This window comes from Pongo abelii, chromosome 2 (genome assembly GCF_028885655.2).
Source record: "Pongo abelii isolate AG06213 chromosome 2, NHGRI_mPonAbe1-v2.0_pri, whole genome shotgun sequence".
NCBI lineage: Eukaryota > Metazoa > Chordata > Mammalia > Primates > Hominidae > Pongo > Pongo abelii.
This window is the reverse complement of record NC_085928.1, coordinates 78,639,580-78,665,833: the sequence shown is the minus strand read 5'-3', so window position 1 is coordinate 78,665,833 and position 26,254 is coordinate 78,639,580. Positions and strand designations below refer to the sequence as shown.

The window sequence follows — 26,254 nt, the reverse complement described above, 5'->3', positions numbered from 1 at the left end:
TCAGTTTTATTTTTTAGATTTTCGTGGACTAAGGATGGCAACCCTTTTTATTTCACTGACCACCGGATAATTACATCTAACAATTCAGGAACATTCAGGATCCCAAATGAGGGGCACATATCTCACTTTCAAGGGAAATACCGCTGCTTTGCTTCAAATAAACTGGGAATCGCTATGTCAGAAGAAATAGAATTTATAGTTCCAAGTAAGTACTATAATGGGAATTTCATTTTACAAATGTTTTAGTGAAGTGTTAAATAGGACTTATATTGGGTTCCAATGAAATAAAGCAATTATTAATTAAATCAACTTATATGTGTCTTGTATTTTATTTATAAGGAAAAATTTCCTCCAGGTCTTGACACTTAAAATCAGATGACCTTAGAAAGCAACATAATTTGACTCTGTTTCAGTAACCTTATACCTAACATGGAAAAATATAATATCTGCTTTGCCTTATACGATGAGAATTAAACATATTATTAGTTAAACTTGGCTAAATTCCATGCAGTAATAGATAATCCCAAAACCTCTATGTAAACACAAAGTTATTCCCTGATAAAACAATTTACTGTGGGCCTGGCAACTCTTTCATGCAGGCTTCTCGCTGATCTCAGCTAATGGAGACATCACCATCCTGTGGTTGCCTCTTGTGAAACATGCCATTTTGGTCAGAGTCTGGGACAGAAACATGAAAAATTGTACACTGGCTCTTAAATGCTTCTGACAAGAGGTTATGCAGGCAACTCCTACTCATGTGGGGCAAAGCAAGTTGCATACTCCCATCTAACATCAATAGTATCCTGCTCATTAGGAAAGGAGAAACAGCTATTGGTAATGTTAACCATAAATAAAATTTATGTAAAACTGCAAGACACTTTGCTATTAGAGATATATTTATCAGTAATTGTCCCCTGAAGTAGTGTACTTTATTCATAGCTTATTTGCCCTATGTGCATGGGAAATCCATGACCACCTTTTATATTTTATCATGTTTTCCCCCTGTTCTTAATATATCCACCATTACACAATTTTAGCCAAAGCCTTTATAGGGTAAATTGGTAAGTATAAAACTGTCAGCTAGCTTCTCTTCGGCAATTTCTTCTTTTAGAGTCCTAGATATGAAAGTATTTCAAAGAAAGTCCTAGGACTTGCAAAATATGAACACTTGATTCTGGGGATGCAAAATGGCCACAAACTTCAGAAAAACAAATGATGAATCTTTAACCCAAAAGTTCAGAGAGGGCATTGTATTTAAATTGTCCTAAAGTCCTTATATAATTCTAGAGGAAGGAATATAGGTCAAATTTAGACTCAGAAGTAAGGTGTGCATCTTAAAATTTATAGAGTATTTACACTAAAATTATAAGAAAAAAGTATTATCACACTATGTGGTTCATGCGGGGGAAGAAAAAATAAAGGAGAGAAAAAAAGTAAGACAAGCAGAAAGAAAAAGATAGAAATAAATTCAAATATATCACAAATCAAAGATAAAAGTAAATAGAATAAATGCTCTGAGTTAAAAAAAAAAGCTATAAACTTTTTACAGCACATCTATCTAAACCATAAGGATACAGAATTGTTGAAATGAAAAAGACAGAAAAGATATCCCAGACAAATGCTTTCCAAATGAAGATAGGTATGACCATATTCATATCAGTCATAACAGACTTTATTTGTAAAAGCCTTCATGGAAATTAATTTACTAGACATATATAATATTAAAATGCCTGAAGCAAAAATAGAACTACAAAGAGAAATAGACAAATTCACCATAATAATGAGATATTAACATATCTTTTTCATTATTTGCTCACTCAAGAAGAGAAAAACATCAGTAAGCATATAGAAGATTTAAAGAGTACAATCACAAGCTCTATCTAATGAAAACATATAGAATATTGTAACTAACACAGCAAAATGAGTTTTTTCATACACACAGGGTAAAAGGTTATATTTGATGATATATTGGGCTATGAGGAAAATATCAAAATGTAATTAAGTTAGAAATCAATAATAAATAGAAAACTTAAAAAACTTATATCTTTGAAAACTAATAAATATATTTCTAAGTGAGTCTTAGGTCAAGTACCAAATGATAAGGAAAATAGAATATATTTTGAAGTGATGACAGTGAAAACTCTACATAACAAAACATGTTTAATGCAGTGAAAGCATTATTTAGAGGGATCTTTATCATTTTAAAGACTTACATTAGAAAAACATAAAGGATGAAAATTAATGATCTTAGTTTATTAGGTAACATAATTTTAGGATAAAACTGAATGAGCTAATTTAAGGCAACAGAATAAACTAGAGTGAAGGGAGAAAATAGTATAAAAGCAGAAAATAAATTCAACAATGTGGTATGTAATCTTTGTAGTGAAAGTATCCATATTTATTAAAAAACAAAAAAAATCTAGATAAATAGAAAATAAGTCAACTATTTCTATTTATTGGAAGAATCTATGGCAGTTAAAATGCTCATTCTCAATGGGTTGATACATAGAAGAATTGAAATCAGAACACCTATAGTTTAGTTTCTGTTTCTCTGTGGAATGTGACCAGCTGATTCAAAAATATATTTGAGGAACAAAGGGCAAAATTCAGTAGAAATTCTTGAAGAAAAACAAGTCATAGGGAATTCTTGTTTTCAGAAATCAAGATTCAGCTTAATTCAGGAATTAAGCCATTATGGTTCTGTACAGGGTTACACAAATCAGAATAGCATAGTAAACCCAGAAACAAACCATCACATATGTAAAAACAGTTGAGGGAATTAGCATGTTAGCATGGATCTCTCTCTCTCTCTCTCTCTCTCACACTCTCTTTACTTTGAACTAAACATTGTGGAACAATTGATAATTCACACGGAGAGACATTTATATGGACTTCTACCTCATATCATATAAAAAATCATCTCAGAGTGGATAAAAGGCTGAACAATGAAAGGAAAAAATGTTTTAAAAAGTTAGACTATTTGAACAATATGTTTATCACCAGGGTCATAAATACAGAGAAAGATTTCTTTTTCTTTCTTTTCTTTCTTTCTGGCTTTTTTGTTTGTTTGTTTGTTTTTGACAGGAACTCACTCTCTCCACCTCAGGCTGGAGTGCAGTGGTGCAGTCATGGCTTCATGGCTCACTGCAGTCTTGAACTCCTGGGTTCAAGTGATCCTCCCATCTCAGCCTTCTGAGTAACTAGGACTACAGGCGAGTGCTACCATGCCTGGCCAATTTTTATTTTTATTTTTTTTTGTAGAGATGGGGATCTCACTATGTTGCCCAGGGTGGTCTTGAACTCCCAGCCTTGAGCAATCTTCCTGCCTCGGTGTCCCAAAGTGCTGGGATACAGGCATGAGCCACCATGCCCAGCGTGGGATGATTTCTTTAGTCATATTAAAGCCTCATGAAGGAAATCATTAAGAATATGTTCTCCTACATTTGATTTTAGATCCTTTTTTTATCGAAAGACTCTAGGAAGAAAGTACAAACAAAAATAAGCCACAACTCAGAAAAAAATTATTGACAATGCATATAACTAAAAATAGTACGTATTCATAAATAATTTTACAAATCTTTAGAAAAAAAGAAAAATGACAAAGTGGCAACATATATAAACTCGAACCTCAGACTGGAGGGTCAATAAAAATGTGAAAATGTGTTCAACATCTTTAGTTACCAGAAATAGACCTATTGTAACCCTAGTGATAAAAGCATTTGATCCTACGCAATTGGGAAATATCAGAAAATCCGAAAGTAAAAATTTTAGGTTGCAATATACAGCCAACAGAATACGTATCCACTACTGATGACAGTCTAGTTTACTGCGTGATCTTTGGAAAACATTTTGTAATCCCTAATCCCTTCCTTAGTTGAAGATGCTCTTACTTATGACCAAACAATTCCATTCCCTCGCTCATGTGCATGTGCCTCTTGTCCATATGTACCAGGAAGATTTGTGGTCACATTGTTTGTATTTAAAAATATGCTGGTAAAAATACAACAGTCCACTCGAAGTAGAATGGATCAATGCATTGTGCTCTATTCATACCAAAAATACTACTCAATAGTGAATAAAACTTCAAGAATATGTTGAGCAATAAAAGTAAATCTTGGAGAAAGTTTGAAATACATAAAACTGACTACAATTTTGATTGGCATAATTTTATTGTAAAATTATAATGAAAAATAAGAGAATGATAAAAACAATATTCATGGCAGTAATTACCTGTAATGGAAGTAAAAATTGGAAAGTGGAAGTGGGGGTTGAGATCAGCACCAGACAAAAAGGTGATGATGATATTCCTATTTTGTAAAATGGGTAGTAAGTGAATGGATTTCCATTGTATTTCTTTCTTTCTTTGTGTTTACTTACATTTATTTGATAAACAATCATTTTATATTCTTAAAATGAGTAAGTGTGAAGCACGCTGATTTGTCTCAAGTGGACATTTCTGAGTTACTGAGATATTTTAGCATCAGAGCAGTGACATGTCAACCTGAAAATTGTCCTCAGGAGTTTGGATTTGAACTGACATTCAATAGGAAATGTCCATGAATTCTGGATTAGAAAGCATTGCCATGAAAATTGTGGTTGATAATTGTTAAACTATATATTACATTTATATACTTAACTGAAATAAGTTAAGACCAGAGAAAAGGACAGATTAAATATCTGTTGTAGGAGGCAAGTCATGAGGGTGATTCCTAACCTAAATTCTAGTGGTTGCTATGGAGACACAAAGGAAAAAGCAGCAGCTAGATCTATTGCAAAGAAAGGAATGGCAGAATTTGGTTTAAGATTCTGCAATTAAAGGATTTCAATTTTTTTTCTGTCATTATCTAGGCAGACCAAGTGAAGACATGAACAATATAAGGATAATTCTGACCAGAATATGATATGAGAGTATTGTATTAAGAGCTGGGAGTTGGATCTGAGCTACGTTGTTGGATAATTGCTCTCTTTTTTTTTTTTTTTTTTTTTTTTGCTGCTGCTGCAGAAAAGAGCAAAATAAATTAGGTTTCTTATGCATCATTTCCAGCCTTTCCTGAAATTACTTCATCATCTGACAGCTTTCTGCAACCATCTATATATTGAATAGTAACCCAACCCAATCCTTAGGAGTTTATAAATCAGAGACAATTTAAAGCTTCCTACAATCTTTAATCGATTCTTCTCTTAAACTGTAGAGAATTGGTTCTTCTCAAAGATTGATAGAAACTTTGTGATTCAAATGTTAGAGTTTCTACTTCTCAATCTCCTGTTAACAAACAGAAACCTTTGTATACCATGTCCAGTTTTCTATTTTCAACAACATTGCAGTTAAGTTTCCTAGGGAAAGAGTGAAAGAAACAACAACAACATGAACCAAACAAACAATGTACCATTTTTATATACATGAAAAACTATTTAACTAAATGTATTATCCAAGACGTGGCATAGGGATTTTGTCAGTGAATTAGTCAACAATCTTCCTGAAACTCCCGTAATACACCAGCCACTTTCTAGTAATTTGGGATTTAACAGTGAATGAAAACAAAGACTGTCCTCCAGAAATATACATCCTGTGCATGCATATGGTGATTGGGTCTGGAAAGGAAGGGAGCTACTCTCTTGCCTTCATTATCCAACTATCAGTAAGGTTAAAATGATAATATAAATAATCCTAATTTGACTGTTGAATACTACTCACCCTTCAGTGCACAGATTAGATTTCTTCAGTTAGCATTCCTGGTCTATTCCAGCCTAGATTATTTTTTTCCTTTTTCTGGGATTTTAAACAACTTTTTTGTTTGTTTGTTTTTGTTTTGAGACAGGATCTTGCTCTGTTGCCCAGGCTAGAGTGCAGTGGTACAAACATGGCTCACTGCAGCCTCATCCTCCTGGGCTCTAGTGATCCTCCCACCTAAGCCTCCCCAGTAGCTGGGACTACAGGCATGTACCACCATGCCCAGCTATAAACAACTTTTTGAAGTATAATTTACATATCATGAATTTTACTTGTTTTAAGTGTATAAGTAATACTTTTTATACATTATTTATTTATTTATTTATCTTAGAGATGGGGTCTTGCTATGTTGCCCACACTGGTCTCAAATTCCTGGGCTCAGGTGATCCTCCTGCTTCAGCCTCCTGAATAGCTGGGATTATTGGCACATGCCACTGTGCCCGGCCAATGACTTTTTTAGTAATTTTCTTAGTGAAATATCATTATAATCTAGTATTAAAATATTTCCATCACCACAAAAAGATTTCTTGTGCCCATTTGCAGTCACTCTCTGTTCCCATCTCCAGGCCTTAGGCAACCACCAATCAACTTTCTGCCTCTTTAAATGTACTTTTCTGGACATTTCATATGAATGGAATCATGTATATGGTCTTTTTCATATGTCTTCTTTCACTTAGCATGTTTTGGAGGTTCATCCATGTAGTAGCATATATCAGTAGTTTGTTCCCCTATATTGCTGAAGAGTATTTCACTATGTGGATATCGTTTACTGTTAATCCATCCACCAGTTGATGAACATTTGAATTATTTCCACTTTTGGCTATTATAAATAGTGATGCTGCAAATTCTCTGGGGTTATTAAAGCATTTGGTTGTGTACTGTTTGGGTCAGTCTATCGATTGTCATATGTTATTAATTAGGATCCTTAAGAATGAGAAAAAATATCATACTATCATATCCTTCCTGTTCTGCATTGCCTTGTAGATGTCACAAGAATTCATACTAACTTTATTTGATTGATTTATTGGTTGATAGGCTGAAGAATAAAAGAATGAATAAAAGTAACACTGCAATTTGCACATGCTATTAAAATAGTCTAAGAAATGGCTGACAAGGATGAAATCTTCTATATAATAATTTAATGAAAACCAATTAGAAATATTCATGCACTAGGTTTCTACATTTGTGTTAACATAACTTCCTCATATTCCTCAGGACAATTTCCTTAAGATAAATCCTGGCTTTTTATCACCCTGATTTTGGAGGGGGAGTGTAGGAAACCTGGATGTTGTAGCCTATGCTAAATTCTCCTATTAATAAGTGCAAATCAACAAAAACGGATCAATTTGTTCAATTAAGGGTGCAACTTTGAATTCTAAAGCTTTAATTAAGTTCGAGGATTTTACTCCGATTCACCAAAGTATGTGAATGCCTGGAATGAAATGGGCTGAATTGGGTGTCCTTCCTTAGCATGAATTCATTATGAGCTCATGGACTGAAAGCCAGTGTTATTTCTCTGTAGTCCTAAGTGGATTAATGGGGTACTCTGCAGGAAATGGGAATCAATTAAATCTCTTTACCAAAGGAAACTGGAGTTAGGGGTGATAAAGTGTGCGCACTCAGTAGCATGCAGTTGTGGCAATGATGGCAGACTGTGAGCAATTTGCCAAGCATATTTAAGTGAAATGTACGGCACTCGAAAGCTCACCAGGCCAGTCCTGTAAACAGAATGCCAAGTCGAAATAGATAAAGCTTTTTGGTATAGGAAGATTCATCCAATGATGGAAAAAGGGGAAATAATTCAATAAACAAATCATATGTTCTACATGAAATGAACAGGATTTTCTTCCCTCTGTCCTTCCATCTCCTCTGAAAATGTTAATTCAAATAATCGCACAAAATCACAGAAGAGGTTAAGATGCAGGCTATGGAGAAAATCAGAAGCAGCAGCAGAAGAAAATTCCCTGCCCCTTTGCCCACCTTGTCTCTATGCATTTGGCTGTACCATGCAAAGTGAAAATATTTGAGGAGTAGCCAACATGTATTGAATAATTTTTAAGGGCTTGGTCCTATTTTAATCGATTCATGTGAAATATTTAAATTTCAGCATAAATCAAATGAGTTAGGTGTTATTACATTTCCCATTTATGAATGAGGACACTGAAACATATTAAGTAGCAGATTCGAAGATCACATAGGAACAGATGAAGCCAGGACTCAGGCCCAAGCAGCTGACTTCAGTGTTTATGGATAATCTGATGCTACATGGTGTTGTCTATACTTTGAGATTCAGCTAACACATGCTATAGATGAGCAAAAAGGAATTGTAGTTCTTTGTTGAAAATACCTTGATACTAGATTAAAGTATCATCTAGAAACAGGAAAATATAAGAAAACCTTCTATTTTGTTCCTTGAGTGCCCGAGAAAGATAATCTGTAGTGTTGCCTAACATGGTAGCGGTTAAGATGCCAGTGTTTTTTGTTTTTTGTTTTTTTCATCAACGTGGTTAGTTAGCATGAATTGTATTTAGTTAAATTTCCCTGATACCATTTCACTGCTACTCTTCACTATTAAGCATGTTGACATGATGGGATTACACAGCTTAGGTTTTATTATATCTCTACCGTTAAGAAGCTTCTACCCTGGTGAGGTGTTTGAGGAGCCTAGAGAGATGAATTCCAAGGATTCTAAGATGCCAAAGGAAAACAAAATGAGATACAGAAATTTAAAGATATTGGTCTGAATCTTTGTAACCAGTTAGTTTTCTAGTGCCTGGGCTAGAACCTAGTTTATGCTGTAGGATATCCTATAGATAAAAATTCTCTTTTCAGAAGTCTTCTTTATTTCAGGAATGAAGATGCTATTTTTCTGTATATTATGTTGAAATAATTGGCATGATGAGTTTTCAAAACTCATTGACAGCACCTGAAGTCATAGAGCTCCTGCAAATTTTGTATTTGCAGGTTGGTTGTGCCTTGATAGTTGTGGTAATAAGACTCATGTGCAGCTAACTTGTCTGTAGGGAAGTTTTTCCATGATAGATTTTAACTGGGGAAGTTTTCAAAAACCTAGATGTGAATATATTTGAATGTCACTTATACCCTTCGTGTTAGTTATTGCTAGAAATCTGTCTATGACACTGAATAATAAATGTGAAAGCCTAATGGAGAAGAGTGAAAAGATAGATGCTGTGATATGCTTCCTTTGCTGATGCAAATAGATTAACAGTGGCATTAAATAGAAAGGAAATTGATCTCATCTAGACTTGGTTATAATGGGATTTCCAAACATTCTTTTTTTTTTGAGACGCAGTCTTGCTCTGTCACCCAGGCTGGAGTGCAGTGGCGCGATCTCGGCTCACTGCAAGCTCAGCCTCCTGGGTTCACACCATTCTCCTGCCTCAGCCTCCCAAGTAGCTGGGACTACAGGCACCAGCCACCACACCCGGCTACTTTTTATTTATTTTTTATTTTTTAATTATACTTTTAAGTTCTAGGGTACATGTGCACAATGTGCAGGTTAGTTACATATGTATACATGTGCCATGTTGGTATGCTGCACCCATTAACTCGTCATTTACATTAGGTATATCTCCTAATGCTATCCCTCCCCCATCCCCCCACCCCACAACAGGCCCCAGTGTGTGATGTCCCCCTTCCTATGTCCAAGTGTTCTCATTGTTCAATTCCCACTTATGAGTGAGAACATGCAATGTTTGGTTTTTTGTCCTTGCGATAGTTTGTTGATAATGATAGTTTTCAGCTTCAACCATGTCCCTACAAAGGACATGAACTCATCATTTTTTATGGCTGCATAGTATTCCATGGTGTATATGTGCCACATTTTCTTAATCCAGTCTATCATTGTTGGACATTTGGGTTGGTTCCAGGTCTTTGCTATTGTGAATAATGCCACAATAAACATATGTGTGCATGTGTCTTTATAGCAGCATAATTTATAATCCTTTGGGTATATACCCCGTAATGGGATGGCTGGGTCAAATGGTATTTCTAGTTCTAGATCCCTGAGGAATCGCACTGTCTTCCACAATGGTCGAACCAGTTTACAGTCCCACCAACAGTTTGAAAGTGTTCCTATTTCTCCACATCCTCTCCAGCACCTTTTTTTGTATTTTTAGTAGAGACGGGGTTTCACCATGTTAGCCAGGATGGTCTCGATCTCCTGACCTTGTGATCCTCCCACCTCAGCCTCCCAAAGTGCAAACATTCTTGAAGTTCTGCTTAGGTAGATTGTTATGTGCAAGTTGATTCTGATCCCTTTGCAGAGAGGCCATTCAGGATCAAGTCCAGTCTTGTTGAAACAAAGTTAAGTGATTTTTGGTTTTGGTGTTGATGAAGTACCCATGTGAAATATATTGGCAAGATAAAGGAGTGTAATTACCTCATTTACAGAAAAAATTATTTTTTTAATTTACTTTTAAAAGTATTACTGTTGTCCAAACTCAACAATGCTAATGTTTATCACCAGATAAACACAGTAAATGCCACTGGTTGTATTTATTTTTAAATGGAGTCATTTCTTTATTTGAATTGAGGTAGACTTCATGTCTGCTGTTGTGTTATAGTAATTAAATTTCACATTTATCCGTAAATGTTAAAATTTTCACTTTTTATCGTGCCATCAAACTCACTAAATAGTTTCAAAGTCAAAGGATAAGACATAAAAAAATCCTGAAAAATTAATGCCATTTATATATCTTCTAAAACCTTAAATTTATTGATGTATAAGTATGCATCCCTGTTTTCCAATATTCATTTTGTATTTAGTTAAAAGCTGTTCTGAAGATTAATGGCATGCGATAGCAGTTTTGGTAGAGTTATAAATTTTCTTTTCTTTTTATTGTTGGTGCCTTAGAAGCCAGTTGAATTACAAATTTACATTTTCAGAATTAGAATTGTATAATCTAGATTTAATTAATGCAAGGATGATAATGCTTCACTGGCAGTACTATCTGCTCGAATTGCTAGACTTTTTTGAACGCTCTCAGGGAGCAGCTCTCCAATTAGGGATTTATACATCTTATTAATTAACTACTTTACAATAGATATTATCCAGTGAACTGTGTATTCATATTAGGCACTGTATAGTTTGCTTGTTATCGAAGTGGATTACATGCCCTTTCCATTTTCTAATCCATATTTTATTTCCTCTGCTGCCTCTTCTGTCTGAGTATAGATAGATTCACCAACTACCCAACAGCACCACTGACTTCAATGCCAGTGTTTACTGGGCTTAAGTTACAGCAAATAAAACTAAATAAGTGGTTTGAATTTGGAGATTTGGGTATATAAACATTTTGTATATTACTATGCCTTATGTCTATAAGGTGTGCTTTCTGCAAAATGTTTTCCATAACATTTGCTGTCAATCAAAGCCGAGGCTTTACCAAATAGCTGGCATGATATTTTATCTACAAGCTCTTAATGTAGCGAATATACTAAACATACTTTCCTGACTTTTGAGGGCAATTTCATGCTACCTATAGCAAAAATGTGATTCAAAGATGGTTGCTATTTCAAAAATGTTTCCAGAGACTTTCTAAAAGGAATCTCATAGAACGAGTTGAGCAAGAGGAAATCCACTAAAGGACTGTCACATGGCTGAATGTATAAAGAGAACCAAAGTCTGCTTTCCAAAATTGCAAAGGCAGTGTAATAACCACACCGCCCCCTGCAATGTTAAGCCTTGAAAGGTCCTTGAATTTAGACAAAAAGCAATTCACTGTAACCAGCTGGTGCATCAATAAGAGAAATGTCAGCAAGTTCCCTCAACCTCTAAAGGCATGGATGGGGGTTGAGGGGCTATAGGACAAATACATAGGAAGTGCACAAAGCTTCTCAAGAAGAAATTTTACGGTAAATGAGTAAACCTTTAGATTTCCAAGAACAGTGAAAATCGGCTGTAAATCATAATTTAAGAATGAAACATACAAATAAATAACTTCTAATGAAGTCCGTCAAGTCGGGACTGTTATAAATGCCTTCCTAAGATCCTTCTCCTCCACAAGAGACTGTGTAATTCTATAATGCAAATTCCCCCAACAAAAGTTGAAAGACATCATTGTAATGCTCAGGAAGAATATATTTTGAATATCCTTATAAATATCAATACTTCCATAAAAATATTAAACTTTGGTGTTAGATTTCAAATTCTGCACAATTCTGACTTATATTCTGATTATAACTGCATTGCTCTTTTAATAAATTGACTCCAGTGTGGGGAGGAAACAATAGGTTGAAATATTGACAAGTCTCATTTCCTACATCAATTTCATTTCATTTAAATTTTTATTTACTGGGAGTAATTTCAATGTGGATGGCTCTTTTTGCAACTTAAAGTGGTCAAATTTGACTTTTCATTGCATTCTTACCATTTTCTCCATATGGGCTTAGAAGTTTTTATTTAGTGTGGTTAATGCACTGAATGGAATACTTGCCAATCACATTCAAGGCCTTCCCAATAAAGCGAGAGATAAAGAATATGTAACTGCCCAAAGTGAAATCAGTGTTTGGAGAAAAAGATTTCACATCTATCAAAGCTAAAGCAAGAAAATCCTGTGACTCTGGGTTTATATATATGCTCAGAGAAATATGCACAAGTATGTTATTGCCTTATTGTTGTCGCATAACAAAAACATTATTGTCTGGGGTTTCAAAATGCAGAAATATTTTTAAAGTTGTGTAAAGATGCACACCAGTTTCTTAATAGTATTTATCTCTGCAGGGGAGATGTAAGAACCAGGATCTGTAGCATAGAATTTATTTAAATTGCTCAATTTTGAAAAAAAAAAAGAACGTATTAAGATATTTGTTGTTATAGTCAAAGTTAATTTTAAAATAACACATTAAAATGATTTTTTACACCAGGTGTTCCAAAATTCCCAAAAGAAAAAATTGACCCTCTTGAAGTGGAGGAGGGAGATCCAATTGTCCTCCCATGCAATCCTCCCAAAGGCCTCCCACCTTTACACATTTATTGGATGAATATTGGTAAGTAATGCTCCGTTCCATCAAAAAAGGGGGACATTTTAATTCTATCCATCATATCAATAACAATGAATCCAAAGACAAAATAAAAATCTCTTAATTTTTTTCATATTTGAAGAGGAGATGCTACTAATATGATAAGGTTTGTCTATGAAGACAATACTTCGTATATTTCAAACAGTACACTTACCTTTGGAATATAGATCATGCGAAAGCTGAGGATGGCATGGGTTTGTGTTGTTAGCTTCATCTTTCTATTTTAGTAATGTTCTACCTGCTAATTGCAGTCACCTACCAAGAAATTAGTATTAACTTTTTTGCTTAATTTTCTAAAAGGTTTGCTGACTCTGATCTGAAATTCTAGCTTTGTAAAGTCTGTTTCTAGCATATGCCTTAGCAGTGCTCTCTACATGTTTTCTCATTGTGAACCATAGAGAAAAATGCTATTTGTACAGCACTCAGAAGAAAGCAAATGAAGCTACTCTTAGGTACAGCCAATTGTTCCAGACGTCAGTTCCCCTAGAAACTTCCAGGCTGCAACCAGAACAGGGAGATTAATATCACAGATAAAACTTTTGGAGAGGTTTTTGTTTTTTCTTTTTAAATCATGTTTTAAATAAACGTGATTCCCAGAAAATACGAGTGATAATTAGGTCATTGTCTGCATTGATCGGGTTTCAGTTAAGCCAATTCAGATTCATAGAGCAGAGGTGGAAACCAAGATGGTAAACAGAGTTTACCACTGTTTGTCTACCAGCGGACTTCTTTGGTTAATGGTAAAAAGTATGCTCCCAAGGGTTTTGCTGCTGTTTTTGTTTTGTTTTGTTTTCCTTTTTGCTCATTGTTCCTGTAGTAAGACCAGACTTGAGAGGAATTAAAGAGCAAACAGGAAAAATCAAATGAAATAATAATGTAGAAGAAAATGAAAAGGGAAGATGAAGCACAATAAGGGACAATTGCCCTTTTCAATGGCAAGATATCTCTTTTCAGAATTAGAGCACATCGAACAAGATGAAAGAGTATACATGAGCCAAAAGGGAGATCTATACTTCGCAAACGTGGAAGAAAAAGACAGTCGCAATGATTACTGTTGCTTTGCTGCATTTCCAAGATTAAGGACTATTGTACAGAAAATGCCAATGAAACTAACAGTTAACAGTTGTAAGTCCAAATAATTTATTGTTTCATCATGTATGCTGAATGCAAATGTGTCTGTAATTTCCTTCTGGCTGAAGTCATTTAAAGCTGGGTTGATATTTTCCGCCATTGTTCAGTTCAACTCTAGAGACTTCTTCCAGATGAAATAGACATCTGCAGCTGCAGATCCACAGTAGCTCTGTCTCTCACAGCCAGGAAATCAAATCTCAATTCACAGGACAAATGTATTTCATCTGACATCTGCAGGATCTTGTCATTTTCAGTGGATGAAATATACAATGAAATTCCAGGGTTTTCTAAGCAAATCTTGGGCATTGATTCACTGTGATCTTGGATAAACTGGCAGACTGAAAATGGGGGAGAAAACAATAGAGGCAAAAAAAAGGAAATTTGTATCACCAAATTGGCAAACTTACTTGAATCGCTCCTTTCCCTACTTGATTCTGCGGATGCCAGCCTGGGTTCCCAAATGGGAAAAGTAATTAGAGGGAGGAAGAACCATAAGATTCAAAGGGAAGAAATAATCCCCAACAGTTTGCTGACTGAATAATTGGCCGTGGTATAGTTGAAAGTTGGCATTACCATTTCATTGTTTAATTTGGTCCATGATTTTTTCATTTTTATGTGTAGATACACCATGCCAGGGCTTCACTATAACATTCTTCTAGTAGCCTCAGTTCTCTTCAATGGAGCTATAACTTGAATCTTCTCCACCTGGATTCATCTGTGGTAATTCAAGATTAAACTCACTGTAATTATTTTCTATGTAAAACTATATTCCCAAAGGCAATGTTCTAGTGAAGCATGGTTCTACATCATTTTGTAATTTTTCTAAGACAAAAATATGACTTTTCATTCTTTATTGATATCCGCATCCACCATTATGTTTGTGTTTTTTTCCTTCCGTTTTTTTATTTCAGTAAAGCATGCTAATGACTCAAGTTCATCCACAGAAATTGGTTCCAAGGGTAAGTTGAACCCGTGTGGAGTGTTGGCATTTGTTTATAGCTCATTGTCATCTCAGATTTTGAATTTTTTCTTTAATATCCTCTTAAGTTTATTACAATACTGTTATTATGAAAAACATCTTAACTTAGAAGGTTCTATTGCCCCCCATGCCCTCTTAAATATATGCAAAGGGAGTGATTTTTATAAATATATAACTATATAAATATAATGAAATACTTATATATAATGCATTGAATAGACAGATAGAGATATTTAATGGAGTAATTATTTTGGGTCTTCCAAAACGTCTCTTATGGTATATAAGGTTGATACTTTTGCAGAAAGAAAAGAAATGTTTAAGTGTCAAAAGACGTAGAGAAAACATCGAGTTTAAGAAAGTTAAGTGGATTTTTTTCTGCAAGTCTTCTTGAAATATTTGACATGCAACTGTACATTGTTACTTTCTAAGAAAAAAAGTTTGTAGCATTTTTCAAGCTCATGTGTCTATGTGATCTTTTTATTCAATTCTTTCCCCCATAGAACATCTACCAGAACTTGTATTCTATGGAAAATGCCTGAGTAAATCTGAGTTGTATAGCAGGCGAGTTCTCTATAATGAAAAGAGTCATTTACATAATTGCAGCAAATATTCTCTATAAAACGTGGACCAGTGATAACTTAGATACCTTATATACTCGCAAGTTCAGTGGAGGAGGATGTAAGCTCCTTTTGAAGAATTGTCAATTTTAAGGTGGACTGACTCATCCCCAACATCATTTCCTTTGGGATTAATAACTCAAACATATATAGTGCTATATTTTCAAAGCACTCAATGAAAAATCATTACACATTGTACATATTCAAGAATTATTTTTCAAAAAATAAACACGAAGTATAGAAGACTGTCTACGGCTTAAGTCCCTTTGAAGATGGAAGTCTCCTAATTTGCCATTGTATTTGAAAAGTATTCTTAAGAAAATAAGAAATGGGACATTTCAATATGCAGGTAGTGAGGATGCTTGCTAATCATTTCCTAAAACTGTGTTTTTCTTTAAGGAACTGAGACTACAGGTAGAGTTGCCGAAAGAGCTTGATAAATTCATAGATGCCTAGTGTCTAACACAGCCTTCCTCAGTGAGAATTTCTGAGTGCAGGAATGAGGAAGCTGTTTTTAGCAGAAACCTTATTAAATTCTTAGGCAATTTAAATTAAATAAAAACATAAACATAAAGTCATTGCACATGACATGATTGAAGTATAGAATATAAAATCATAGATTTTCAATTAAGGACTTCTGTTTGACCTTCTGAGTTAGCAGATATGGTATAAATAATAATATTTATAAAATTTGGCAGTGCTATGCTCAGTAAAAACATATGAGAGACAACCCATGCTTCATGGTAAGAGAGAAGAGGAGTCTATTTAAATGGAAATATGTGGAAATGTGCATAGAACACACACACAGACACACACACACTCATGTGTGTCGGATTTTTTGTTTTAAGAAAGATGTGGTGTCACAGAGTTTTATGTATATTAATTTGAAAAAATTCTGACTTTTCTTTTCTATTTTGTAGCAAATTCCATCAAGCAAAGAAAACCCAAACTGCTGTTGCCTCCCACTGAGAGTGGCAGTGAGTCTTCAATTACCATCCTCAAAGAGGAAACCTTGCTGCTTGAGTGTTTTGCTGAAGGCTTGTGAGTAACCTGACTCTCACTCATGACTTTGTCCATCCAGTTCTGTAAAGAATAAGACATCAAGCACATTGACTGTGCTTGCAAAGATATTTTAAAATTATTTCCTTAAAAAAATTAAATTCTGCCAGGCACTGCAGATATTCTGCTCGGCACTGCAGATGTTCTGCTCAGGACTGTTATCCCAGGTACTTAAGAGGCTGAAGCAGGAAGATTGCTTGAGCCCAGGAGTTTGAGGCTGCAGTGAGCTATGATAATGCCATTGCACTAAAACCTGGATGACAGAGCAAGACCTCATCTAAAATAAAATTAAATTAAAATTAATAAAATAAAATAAATAATAAAAATAAATTCTGTTGTTATATCTCTGGAGGAAGTAATTTGTACTTCACTCTACAGACTTCAGGCAGTAACAGGTTCACAAAATTAGATCTCTCTGTCAATTTATGATATTGTGGATGGAGGGGATGATGACAACATTCTCCTTAGTTAAGTTTAAGAAGCATGAGGTTGTTGGTAGTCAGCCTCTCACTTTTGGTGCTGAGTTTTCTCTCTATGCTATACTATCTTGCCTCACTCCTGTTTGCTATGTTACTTAGTAAATCTGCTCCTTTTCAGGTTCCAAGGAACCCTATTTATCTATTTTTACCCTGCTGCCCTTTGCACACATGGAGGTCCAGACCATGTAATTTAAGAGAGTTTTACATCAAATTCTAATTAAGTGAACTTTCTTTACACCTGAAAAAGCAATCCATTTATTTATTTATTTATTTATTTATTTATTTATTTATTGAGACAGGGTCTCACTCTGTCACCCATGCTGGAGTGCAGTGGTGCAATCTCAGCTCATTGCAACCTCTGCCTCCTGGGTTCAAGCGATTCTCCTGCCTCAGCCTCCTGAGTAGCTGAAACTACAGGTGTGCGCCACCACGCCTGGTCAATTTTTTGTATTTTTAGTAGAGACAGGGTTTCAACATATTAGCCAGGAAGGTCTCGATCTCTGGACATTGTGATCCACCTGAGTTGGCCTCCCAAAGTGCTGGGATTATAGGCATGAGCCACCGGGCCCAGCCCGCAATGCACTTTTTTAAATCCTCCAAGAAAACCCTAAAGGACCTCACTTGGTCACCTCTTAAAATTGTTCCATTTATTAACTACTGTTAAGTACATGTAAACAGGGACCATCTTATTTAATATTTAATCATACAGGGTCTCCTATTTTTACCACTATCCTTCCAAACTTACGGTCCTTCCGTACCATTGAGGATACCTTGGGAAAAGCATTCCAGCTTCCTAGCACCTGAGTTTACTCATTTGAAATATAATCTGTTCGTAAGCTAAGGGCTTTGAGGACTCTAGTTAGTGGACTAGGATTTGAAATTCAAAACATCATGTTCATTCATAATTTAGAGTACGTTCTGAACGACTGGTTTAGAAATGGAGCAGATTTTATTGGTTTTACAGCCCCTAAGCTTTGTAAATTTCTCTTTCCAACCACCAAAAATATCAAAGTTGCTTGTCTGTCTTCAACTCCCAATGTGTATTTACATAAATTAGTTAGAAGTACTATGACACAGACTCTGTTTGGAATGTTTAGTCTGTGTATTATTTTAGAAGAGGAAAGTCTCATGTTGAGTTTGAATCATGATGGCAACAACCTGCTCTACTGGTTGTATTTGTATGTGTTTATAGTGGTAAAAATTAAATTCTTGCAGAGTTCATCATTATATTGAGTTGGGCAGGATGATCCTTTCCGTAATTCTTTTTTCTTATTTCCCACAAATGCCTTCATTGACCTCTTGGATTGACTAGCAACTGTGCAGAATGTCTTCAAAATGATGAAATGCTCTCATGTGCTTTTTAGAAAATGGAGAGTCATAAAGGAATATATAAAAATAGAGTGGATGAAAATATATGTTGTTGTAAGGACATGAAAATTCTTGATGCGCTGTCCTAAGATTTTTCGCCTGAAGTAGTTTCTTCTTACTCATACTGATTTTGTGTTGGGTAATCCTGTCTGATCTGGGTCCTCTCTCAGAAGATGATACATTTTTAAAAAGTTTTTTGGGTCCTTTAAAAAACTTTTTCTAATAAGTTCAAGCCATTAACCTCCTATAGTAACAAAAATAATTATAATTAAGGTATTGTACTATTATTTTGTGTCAAGCACTATATTTGGGTCTTTGAAAACTAGTCTAATTGTCTAGTACATTTTACTTGAAAGAATAAAGTAAAATGATTATCTATAAGTGTCAGGTGAAAATGAGATATAATTTATCTCAAGATAGGTCTACATCTTGGCAAGAATTTCTAGCTATATTCTTGCAAATGTTTTTCATTTCCTTTTGTTTTAAATTTAAGGGACATTTACCAACAGTAACTGAACAAATGTGTTTTGAGGGAAAACTTATAAAATGGCCATAGGTGGACTCATGTGCACTGCTCAAATAGTTTTTTTTTTTTTTCTGTTTTGTAAATTCATGGGTTTAAAGTACGTATAATTCTTTCACAAGATACTACTTTATAAATAGAGAAATATACAAATAAAAGTTGGCCAGACAAGGGCCTGAAAAAAAATGGAGATTATGAGGTAGTGTATTTTGTGTGCAAAAAGGTATTAAGCAATATATTTTCCCTCAAAACACATTGCTTAAATGCTGTTAGTAAATGTTCTTTAAATTTTAAAAAAAAGGCAGGAGGTATAAAAAATTGGCAAGAATAGAGATGGAAATTTTTGCCATGGTATAGACCTATCCTGAGATTAAATTATATCTCATTTTCACATAATACTTTAGATAATTATTTTACTTTATTCTTTCAAGTAAATGGTATTAGAAAATTAGACTAGTTTTCAAAGACCCAAAGACTAGGGAGTCTGGGAGATCTTGCTGAAAGTGAGTTACTTGCTCTATTAAAGGATGGACTCATGAAAAAATCCTGTTTAAGGGGAACTGAGTTCCAGAGCAGCCTATAACTTGGCAAATTGTCATTTTGACAGATGGAGTGAAAAGCCAGCAGTTAGGAGACTTGGGCTATGCATCCTCTTAGGTGGTGTACTCAGAAAGCCAACAGCTAATATACTCTCACAGCTGTCTGCCCAGGCGTCATTACTGTTTCCTACACAAGTGTGCCATGTGCTCGTAGGCTGGTAAAATATAAGATTATTATTCCAGGCTGCACAGCACATTAGTATTTGAGCCTTGAAGGAAGAAAGAAAAGAGTAGATATATATAGATTAAAGAGCCTTCATCTTTACCTCCAATTTTTTTTTTGCATAAATAACTGAATTATTTTAACCACAAACTATCAATACAAATAATTTGAGAATATTGACACACACGATTTCAAGAAATTGTTCAATTATTACATAGTAACTAATGGGCAATTTGACAGGAAGCATATATTCTAAGACTATAGAGTTAGGAAGGACATAGGTTGAAAAGCACAAAATAATAGAACACACTGATAAAAAAGGAACAAGTTTAGAGTAGACAAATATAAGTTGTGGTATATCATTTATTGCTCCAGTGACCTTAAGAAATTAATTTACTGGAGCTTCAGACTCCTTACTGTTAAATGATTACAATAATGCCCATCTTTAGAATGTACCAAATAACCTACAGCTATTAATAATAAGAAGAAATATGGAGAGGAAAATGTAGCATCAAAAAATTAGCAAAGCTGTTTCTTCTACTCACTTATAGAGCCTGACTGGGGAAGAGAAAAAGACAGTCATCCTTCATTTAGAATCAACCCTTTATGCTTTCCACATAATTTTTAAATCAAATGAGTCCAGAGGGTATGACTTCTACACTTGTCTGGTTTTCATGAGGAGGGATTTTTCTTTTTTTTTTTTTTTGGTTTTTATTTTATTTTATTTTTTTTCTTTTTTCTTTTTTCTTTTTTTTTCTTTTATTATTATTATTATTATCATTATTATACTTTAGGTTTTATGGTACATGTGCGCAATGTGCAGGTAACTTACATATGTATACATGTGCCATGCTGGTGCGCTGCACCCACCAACTTGTCATCTAGCATTAGGTGTATCTCCCAGTGCTATCCCTCCCCCCTCCCCCCACCCCACAACAGTCCCCGAAGTGTGATGTTCCCCTTCCTGTGTCCATGTGTTCTCATTGTTCAATTCCCACCTATGAGTGAGAATATGCGGTGTTTGGTTTTTTGTTCTTGCGATAGTTTACTGAGAATGATGATTTCCAGTTTCATCCATGTCCCTACAAAGGACGTGAACTCATCATTTTTTATGGCTGCATAGTATTCCATGATGTATATGTGCCACATTTTCTTAATCCAGTCTATCATTGTTGGACATTTGGGTTGGTTCCAAGTCTTTGCTATTGTGAATAATGCGGCAATAAACATACGTGTGCATGTGTCTTTTATAGCAGCATGATTTATAGTCCTTTGGGTATATACCCAGTAATGGGATGGCTGGGTCGAATGGAATTTCTAGTTCTAGATCCCTGAGGAATCACCACACTGACTTCCACAAGGGTTGAACTAGTTTACAGTCCCACCAACAGTGTAAAAGTGTTCCTATTTCTCCACATCCTCTCCAGCACCTGTTGTTTCCTGACTTTTTAATGATTGCCATTCTAACTGGTGTGAGACGGTATCTCATTGTGGTTTTGATTTGCATTTCTCTGATGGCCAGTGATGGTGAGCATTTTTTCATGTGTTTTTTGGCTGCATAAATGTCTTCTTTTGAGAAGTGTCTGTTCATGTCCTTCGCCCACTTTTTGATGGGGTTGTTTGTTTTTTTCTTGTAAATTTGTTGGAGTTCATTGTAGATTCTGGATATTAGCCCTTTGTCAGATGAATAGGTTGCGAAAATGTTCTCCCATTTTGTAGGTTGCCTGTTCACTCTGATGGTAGTTTCCTTTGCTGTGCAGAAGCTCTTTAGTTTAATTAGATCCCATTTGTCAATTTTGGCTTTTGTTGCCATTGCTTTTGGTGTTTTAGACATGAAGTCCTTGCCCATGCCTATGTCCTGAATGGTAAAGCCTCGCAGAGACACAACAAAAAAAGAGAATTTTAGACCAATATCCTTGATGAACATTGATGCAAAAATCCTCAATAAGATACTGGCAAACAGAATCCAGCAGCACATCAAAAAGCTTATCCACCATGATCAAGTGGGCTTCATCCCTGGGATGCAAGGCTGGTTCAATATACGCAAATCAATAAATGTAATCCAGCATATAAACAGAACCAAAGACAAAAACCACATGATTATCTCAATAGATGCAGAAAAGGCCTTTGACAAAATTCAACAACCCTTCATGCTAAAAACTCTCAATAAATTAGGAATTGATGGGACGTATCTCAAAATAATAAGAGCTATTTATGACAAACCCACAGCCAATATCATACTGAATGGGCAAAAACTGGAAGCATTCCCTTTGAAAACTGGCACAAGACAGGGATGCCCTCTCTCGCCACTTCTATTCAACATAGTGTTGGAAGTTCTGGCCAGGGCAATTAGGCAGGAGAAGGAAATCAAGGGTATTCAATTAGGAAAAGAGGAAGTCAAATTGTCCTTGTTTGCAGATGACATGATAGTATATCTAGAAAACCCCATTGTCTCAGCCCAAAATCTCCTTAAGCTGATAAGCAACTTCAGCAAAGTCTCAGGATACAAAATCAATGTGCAAAAATCACAAGCATTCTTATACATCAATAACAGACAAACAGAGAGCCAAATCATGAGTGAACTCCCATTCACAATTGCTTCAAAGAGAATAAAATACCTAGGAATCCAACTTACAAGGGATGTGAAAGACCTCTTCAAGGAGAACTACAAACCACTGCTCAAGGAAATAAAAGAGGATACAAACAAATGGAAGAACATTCCATGCTCATGGGTAGGAAGAATCAATATCATGAAAATGGCCATCCTTCCCAAGGTAATTTACAGATTCAATGCCATCCCCATCAAGCTACCAATGACTTTCTTCACAGAATTGGAAAAAACTACTTTAAAGTTCATATGGAACCAAAAAAGAGCCCGCATCGCCAAGTCAATCCTAAGCCAAAAGAACAAAGCTGGAGGCATCACACTACCTGACTTCAAACTATACTACAAGGCTACAGTAACCAAAACAGCATGGTACTGGTACCAAAACAGAGATTAGATCAATGGAACAGAACAGAGCCGTCAGAAATAATGCCACATATCTACAAGTATCTGATCTTTGACAAACCTGAGAAAAACAAGCAATGGGGAAAGGATTCCCTATTTAATAAATGGTGCTGGGAAAACTGGCTAGCCATATGTAGAAAGCTGAAACTGGATCCCTTCCTTACACCTTATACAAAAATCAATTCAAGATGGATTTTTCTTAATGTAGCTGACTTGACTCCCCAGTCCTATTTTCCTCCTTACTAAGGTGGGGAAAGTTATCATGCTGGTGTGTAACAAGTTATCACGCTGGTTTTGTTTTGTCTTTACTTTCCTGTTTGTTTTGACTGGGTGAGCTAATCTTTTGAAAGCGCTAAGTAAGGGAAGTTTTGGTTCATTCCTCCTTTCCTCTACTCCCCACAAGGGCGAGAACGTGATCCAGGAGGCAGCATCTGTGCTACAGATTCCAGCTTGCCCTAGAATTGGCTGTTCATGGGTCTAATCAACATGTCTAGCTTTCACACAGGAGCCACATTCTCCATTATCAGCATCATAGGATTAAAGGGGAAACTTCTCTCTGCTGACTGTTAGGTCCTACTTTACTGTGTTTTACACAAACAGGGAATAGGGATGTTATCACTGGCTGCCTCAAACCACCCACAGGGAGATTTTCACACTTGGAAAATATCTTGGTAATATTAATTCAATGAGCTCCAACTATTTATCCTTCACCCAGCCACACCTAGTCAGCACTTACATGTAGTTAGCCCTTGTAATAGAGGAGAGAGAAGATTTCCAAGGAGATAGACCATTAGAGGAACTTTCAGTGAAAGAGACTTGCTTCAACACCAGTGTTCACTATTGATGGTGGTGGTTGTGTCTGTACACTGGTAAGGATGATGTGATTAAGTGGAATATGAGCACATATGTGAAAGCAGCTTGATAAAGGATGTGTCCTGAGGTTTTCTTTATATTTTACTTTCCACTTTAAAAAAAATGTTTATTTATTTAATTATTTTTTGCAGGCCAACTCCACAGGTTGATTGGAACAAAATTGGTGGTGACTTACCAAAGGGGAGAGAAACAAAAGAAAATTATGGCAAGACTTTGAAGATAGAGAATGTCTCCTACCAGGACAAAGGAAATTATCGCTGCACAGCCAGCAATTTCTTGGGAACAGCCACTCATGATTTTCATGTTATAGTAGAAGGTACCTTTCCCATGTTGGTCTATTTCTCTGCTTTTCAAAAAAGTAACTTTACACACGTGGTAGGCCTTGCTTCCAAATCATATATGTTAAAACAGGTCAACAGTTTCAACTTTTAATTGTAGTGTGGGCACTGAATTATATTACACTTCAATTAAGCAGATTTGTCATTTATGCCTCAAAACGCCATAGAAGGGACAAATGACAAGAAAAGATCTCATGTTAGGGATTAAACACAGACAGTTTACATGATTTATTCAAATAGTCATTAAAGCTAGTCTCCTAAATTATTTTTATTGTGATACACATATACATTTCATAATATTAAATCATAAAAGCAGCAGTAAGGATTATGATGAAAGAAAGTATTAAAATGAGCCTGGAAGAAAGCTTGGATTTTGCTTCCTAATCCTGCAATTAACTTGCTGTGCCCTTCGCCATTTATTTCACTCTCTGTACCTCAGGCTCTTCACCAAAGAAATGAAAGAGGCAGGCAAATTGTTATGTTAGCTCTTTCCTGGATATAACATTTTTGTAATCCATATCTTGGGTTCAGATGATAAATTCAATATGTTACTTGCAGGCAAAACAGAATAGACTGTATGCTATGATATTAATTCTCTCAAAAAGTGCAAAAACATTATATTCAAGTCATCATCTCTCTGTAAATTCAGAGATTTTGATCAATCAAGGTTTTATTGGTGTTAGTTACATTTATAGGAATAAGTAGGCAAAGACGATATCATTTAAATATGGAATGTAGTTATTAGTGCTGTGCCTTTTTGGCTGATGTGAAGTTTGTCTAGTCCTCTGAATGTGATTGACACAGACTATTTTCTGTGGATTCAATCACACTGAGGCTTTCTATCTACAATTTAGTTGACTGTATTGATCAAATTAATGGAATGATTACTGCATTTGTACTTATTTAGTGCAGTGTAAGCTTAACTACTGAAAGGAATTATTCTTTTTAGACTACAATTTAGTGAACTAGTGCTCTAGGGCATCCATTAATATTCCAGTAAAGTTCACCTCTTAAAACTTTAGTTTGCACAAGGAACACCTAAGTAATGGCCTGTTGTTTAAATTAATGGAAAAAAAAAAGGACTCAGACACAAATTCTCCTCCCAAGTAAATGTTAATATAGTTGATTTAGTCATACCCCTGTTTGGAATAACACTGTATTTCCAAGCCTTCTCCATAATGCGTATTATTATTTAAGGTAGGAAGAATAGAAAACCAAAGTTGAGAGTTTTATTTTCTTTGCCTTGACAAAAGCAAAACTTATATAGAAGAAAGCCCAATATTATGCATTAACGTCAACATCTGCCAAACAGTGATATATTCCTTTGACATTAAATTATTCACAAAGAAATTCAGAGAAGAAGAGTTTGAAAGATTTATGTTATGTATATTTTTAGTCATCATTTGATGTTTCTATATAATTTGGCTACATCATGCAACAGGGGTATTTTTCTGTAACCCCCTCCTCTCCTCCCTGGCACACACACACCCACGAACCAGACATATCTAATTGTTAGATTCTCCTCCAAGTTGCTGACTATTAGAAACCCTTCCAGATGGCTGGAACATAGCTACGGTAGCTGAATATTTTAACAATCTGGCCACAGTTTTCTTGACTATAAAACCAAACCTTTCAAAAGAATTGCAAGGGTTGCAAAAAAGGAAATCAAAGATGTAAAATTAATTATGCAATTTAAAATGTTGACTATAGGACTCCAAAGGAATATAGATTTCCTGAACAAATTGTTCTCACTACTCATAAAACAGCTATTAGCACCATTGAGATGTAAATGATGTTTTTATGAGGAACTTTTAATCCTCTCTCTTTAGTAAGAAACTATTAAATGTACCTTCAGTTGTATGTTTTTGGAGTTTCCCTTTACCTATGCACGTGAAAAACAAATTGAGCTTAAGAAGTTTTTACTTTTTTTTCTAAAGTGTGGAGGTAATAAATAAAAACTTTGTTAATCATCTGGATGGATGAGCTCGTGTTTATTCAATTTTTTCTGCCTTCTTGCACCCTCTCCTTTTCCTTTTTTGTCTCTTTTTTAGAAGCCCAAATTAAATAACAAGGATTTGCCATGTGAGAAAATAGCAATGCTATTATATATTTTGAAAATCTACTCCATTCTGAAAACACCCATTGTGCTTAAGTAAAATCATGGATTGGATTGGATTCTTTCTGTATGTGCAATGTCTTTCCTATCACTAAACATAATCAAATCCTATGAGCTTGTAATTTAGGTTGCAACATCCTAAATATGAAATCAGACTGCACTTCAAATCCTATAATATGTATGAGCAAAAGCAGCCAGGATGTCTTGACTAGGTACAACTATAT

General features: G+C 35.1%; 1 protein-coding gene across 18 annotated transcripts in view; it reads left to right on the top strand.

The window, feature by feature from the left end:
- Window positions 1-26,254, top strand: part of CHL1 (cell adhesion molecule L1 like) — a 213,847-nt gene that overhangs the window by 130,806 nt on the left and 56,787 nt on the right. For 16 of the 18 annotated variants that reach the window (XM_054546846.2, XM_063721970.1, XM_054546850.2 and 13 more), the window contains 6 exons: window positions 18-205; window positions 12,620-12,742; window positions 13,730-13,900; window positions 14,818-14,865; window positions 16,423-16,543; window positions 23,708-23,892. In XM_054546846.2, the coding sequence (XP_054402821.1) occupies window positions 18-205; window positions 12,620-12,742; window positions 13,730-13,900; window positions 14,818-14,865; window positions 16,423-16,543; window positions 23,708-23,892 (836 nt within the window). The remainder of the gene's footprint in view (window positions 1-17; window positions 206-12,619; window positions 12,743-13,729; window positions 13,901-14,817; window positions 14,866-16,422; window positions 16,544-23,707; window positions 23,893-26,254) is intronic. The other 2 variants (XM_054546853.2, XM_063721965.1) reach the window with 1 other exon arrangement.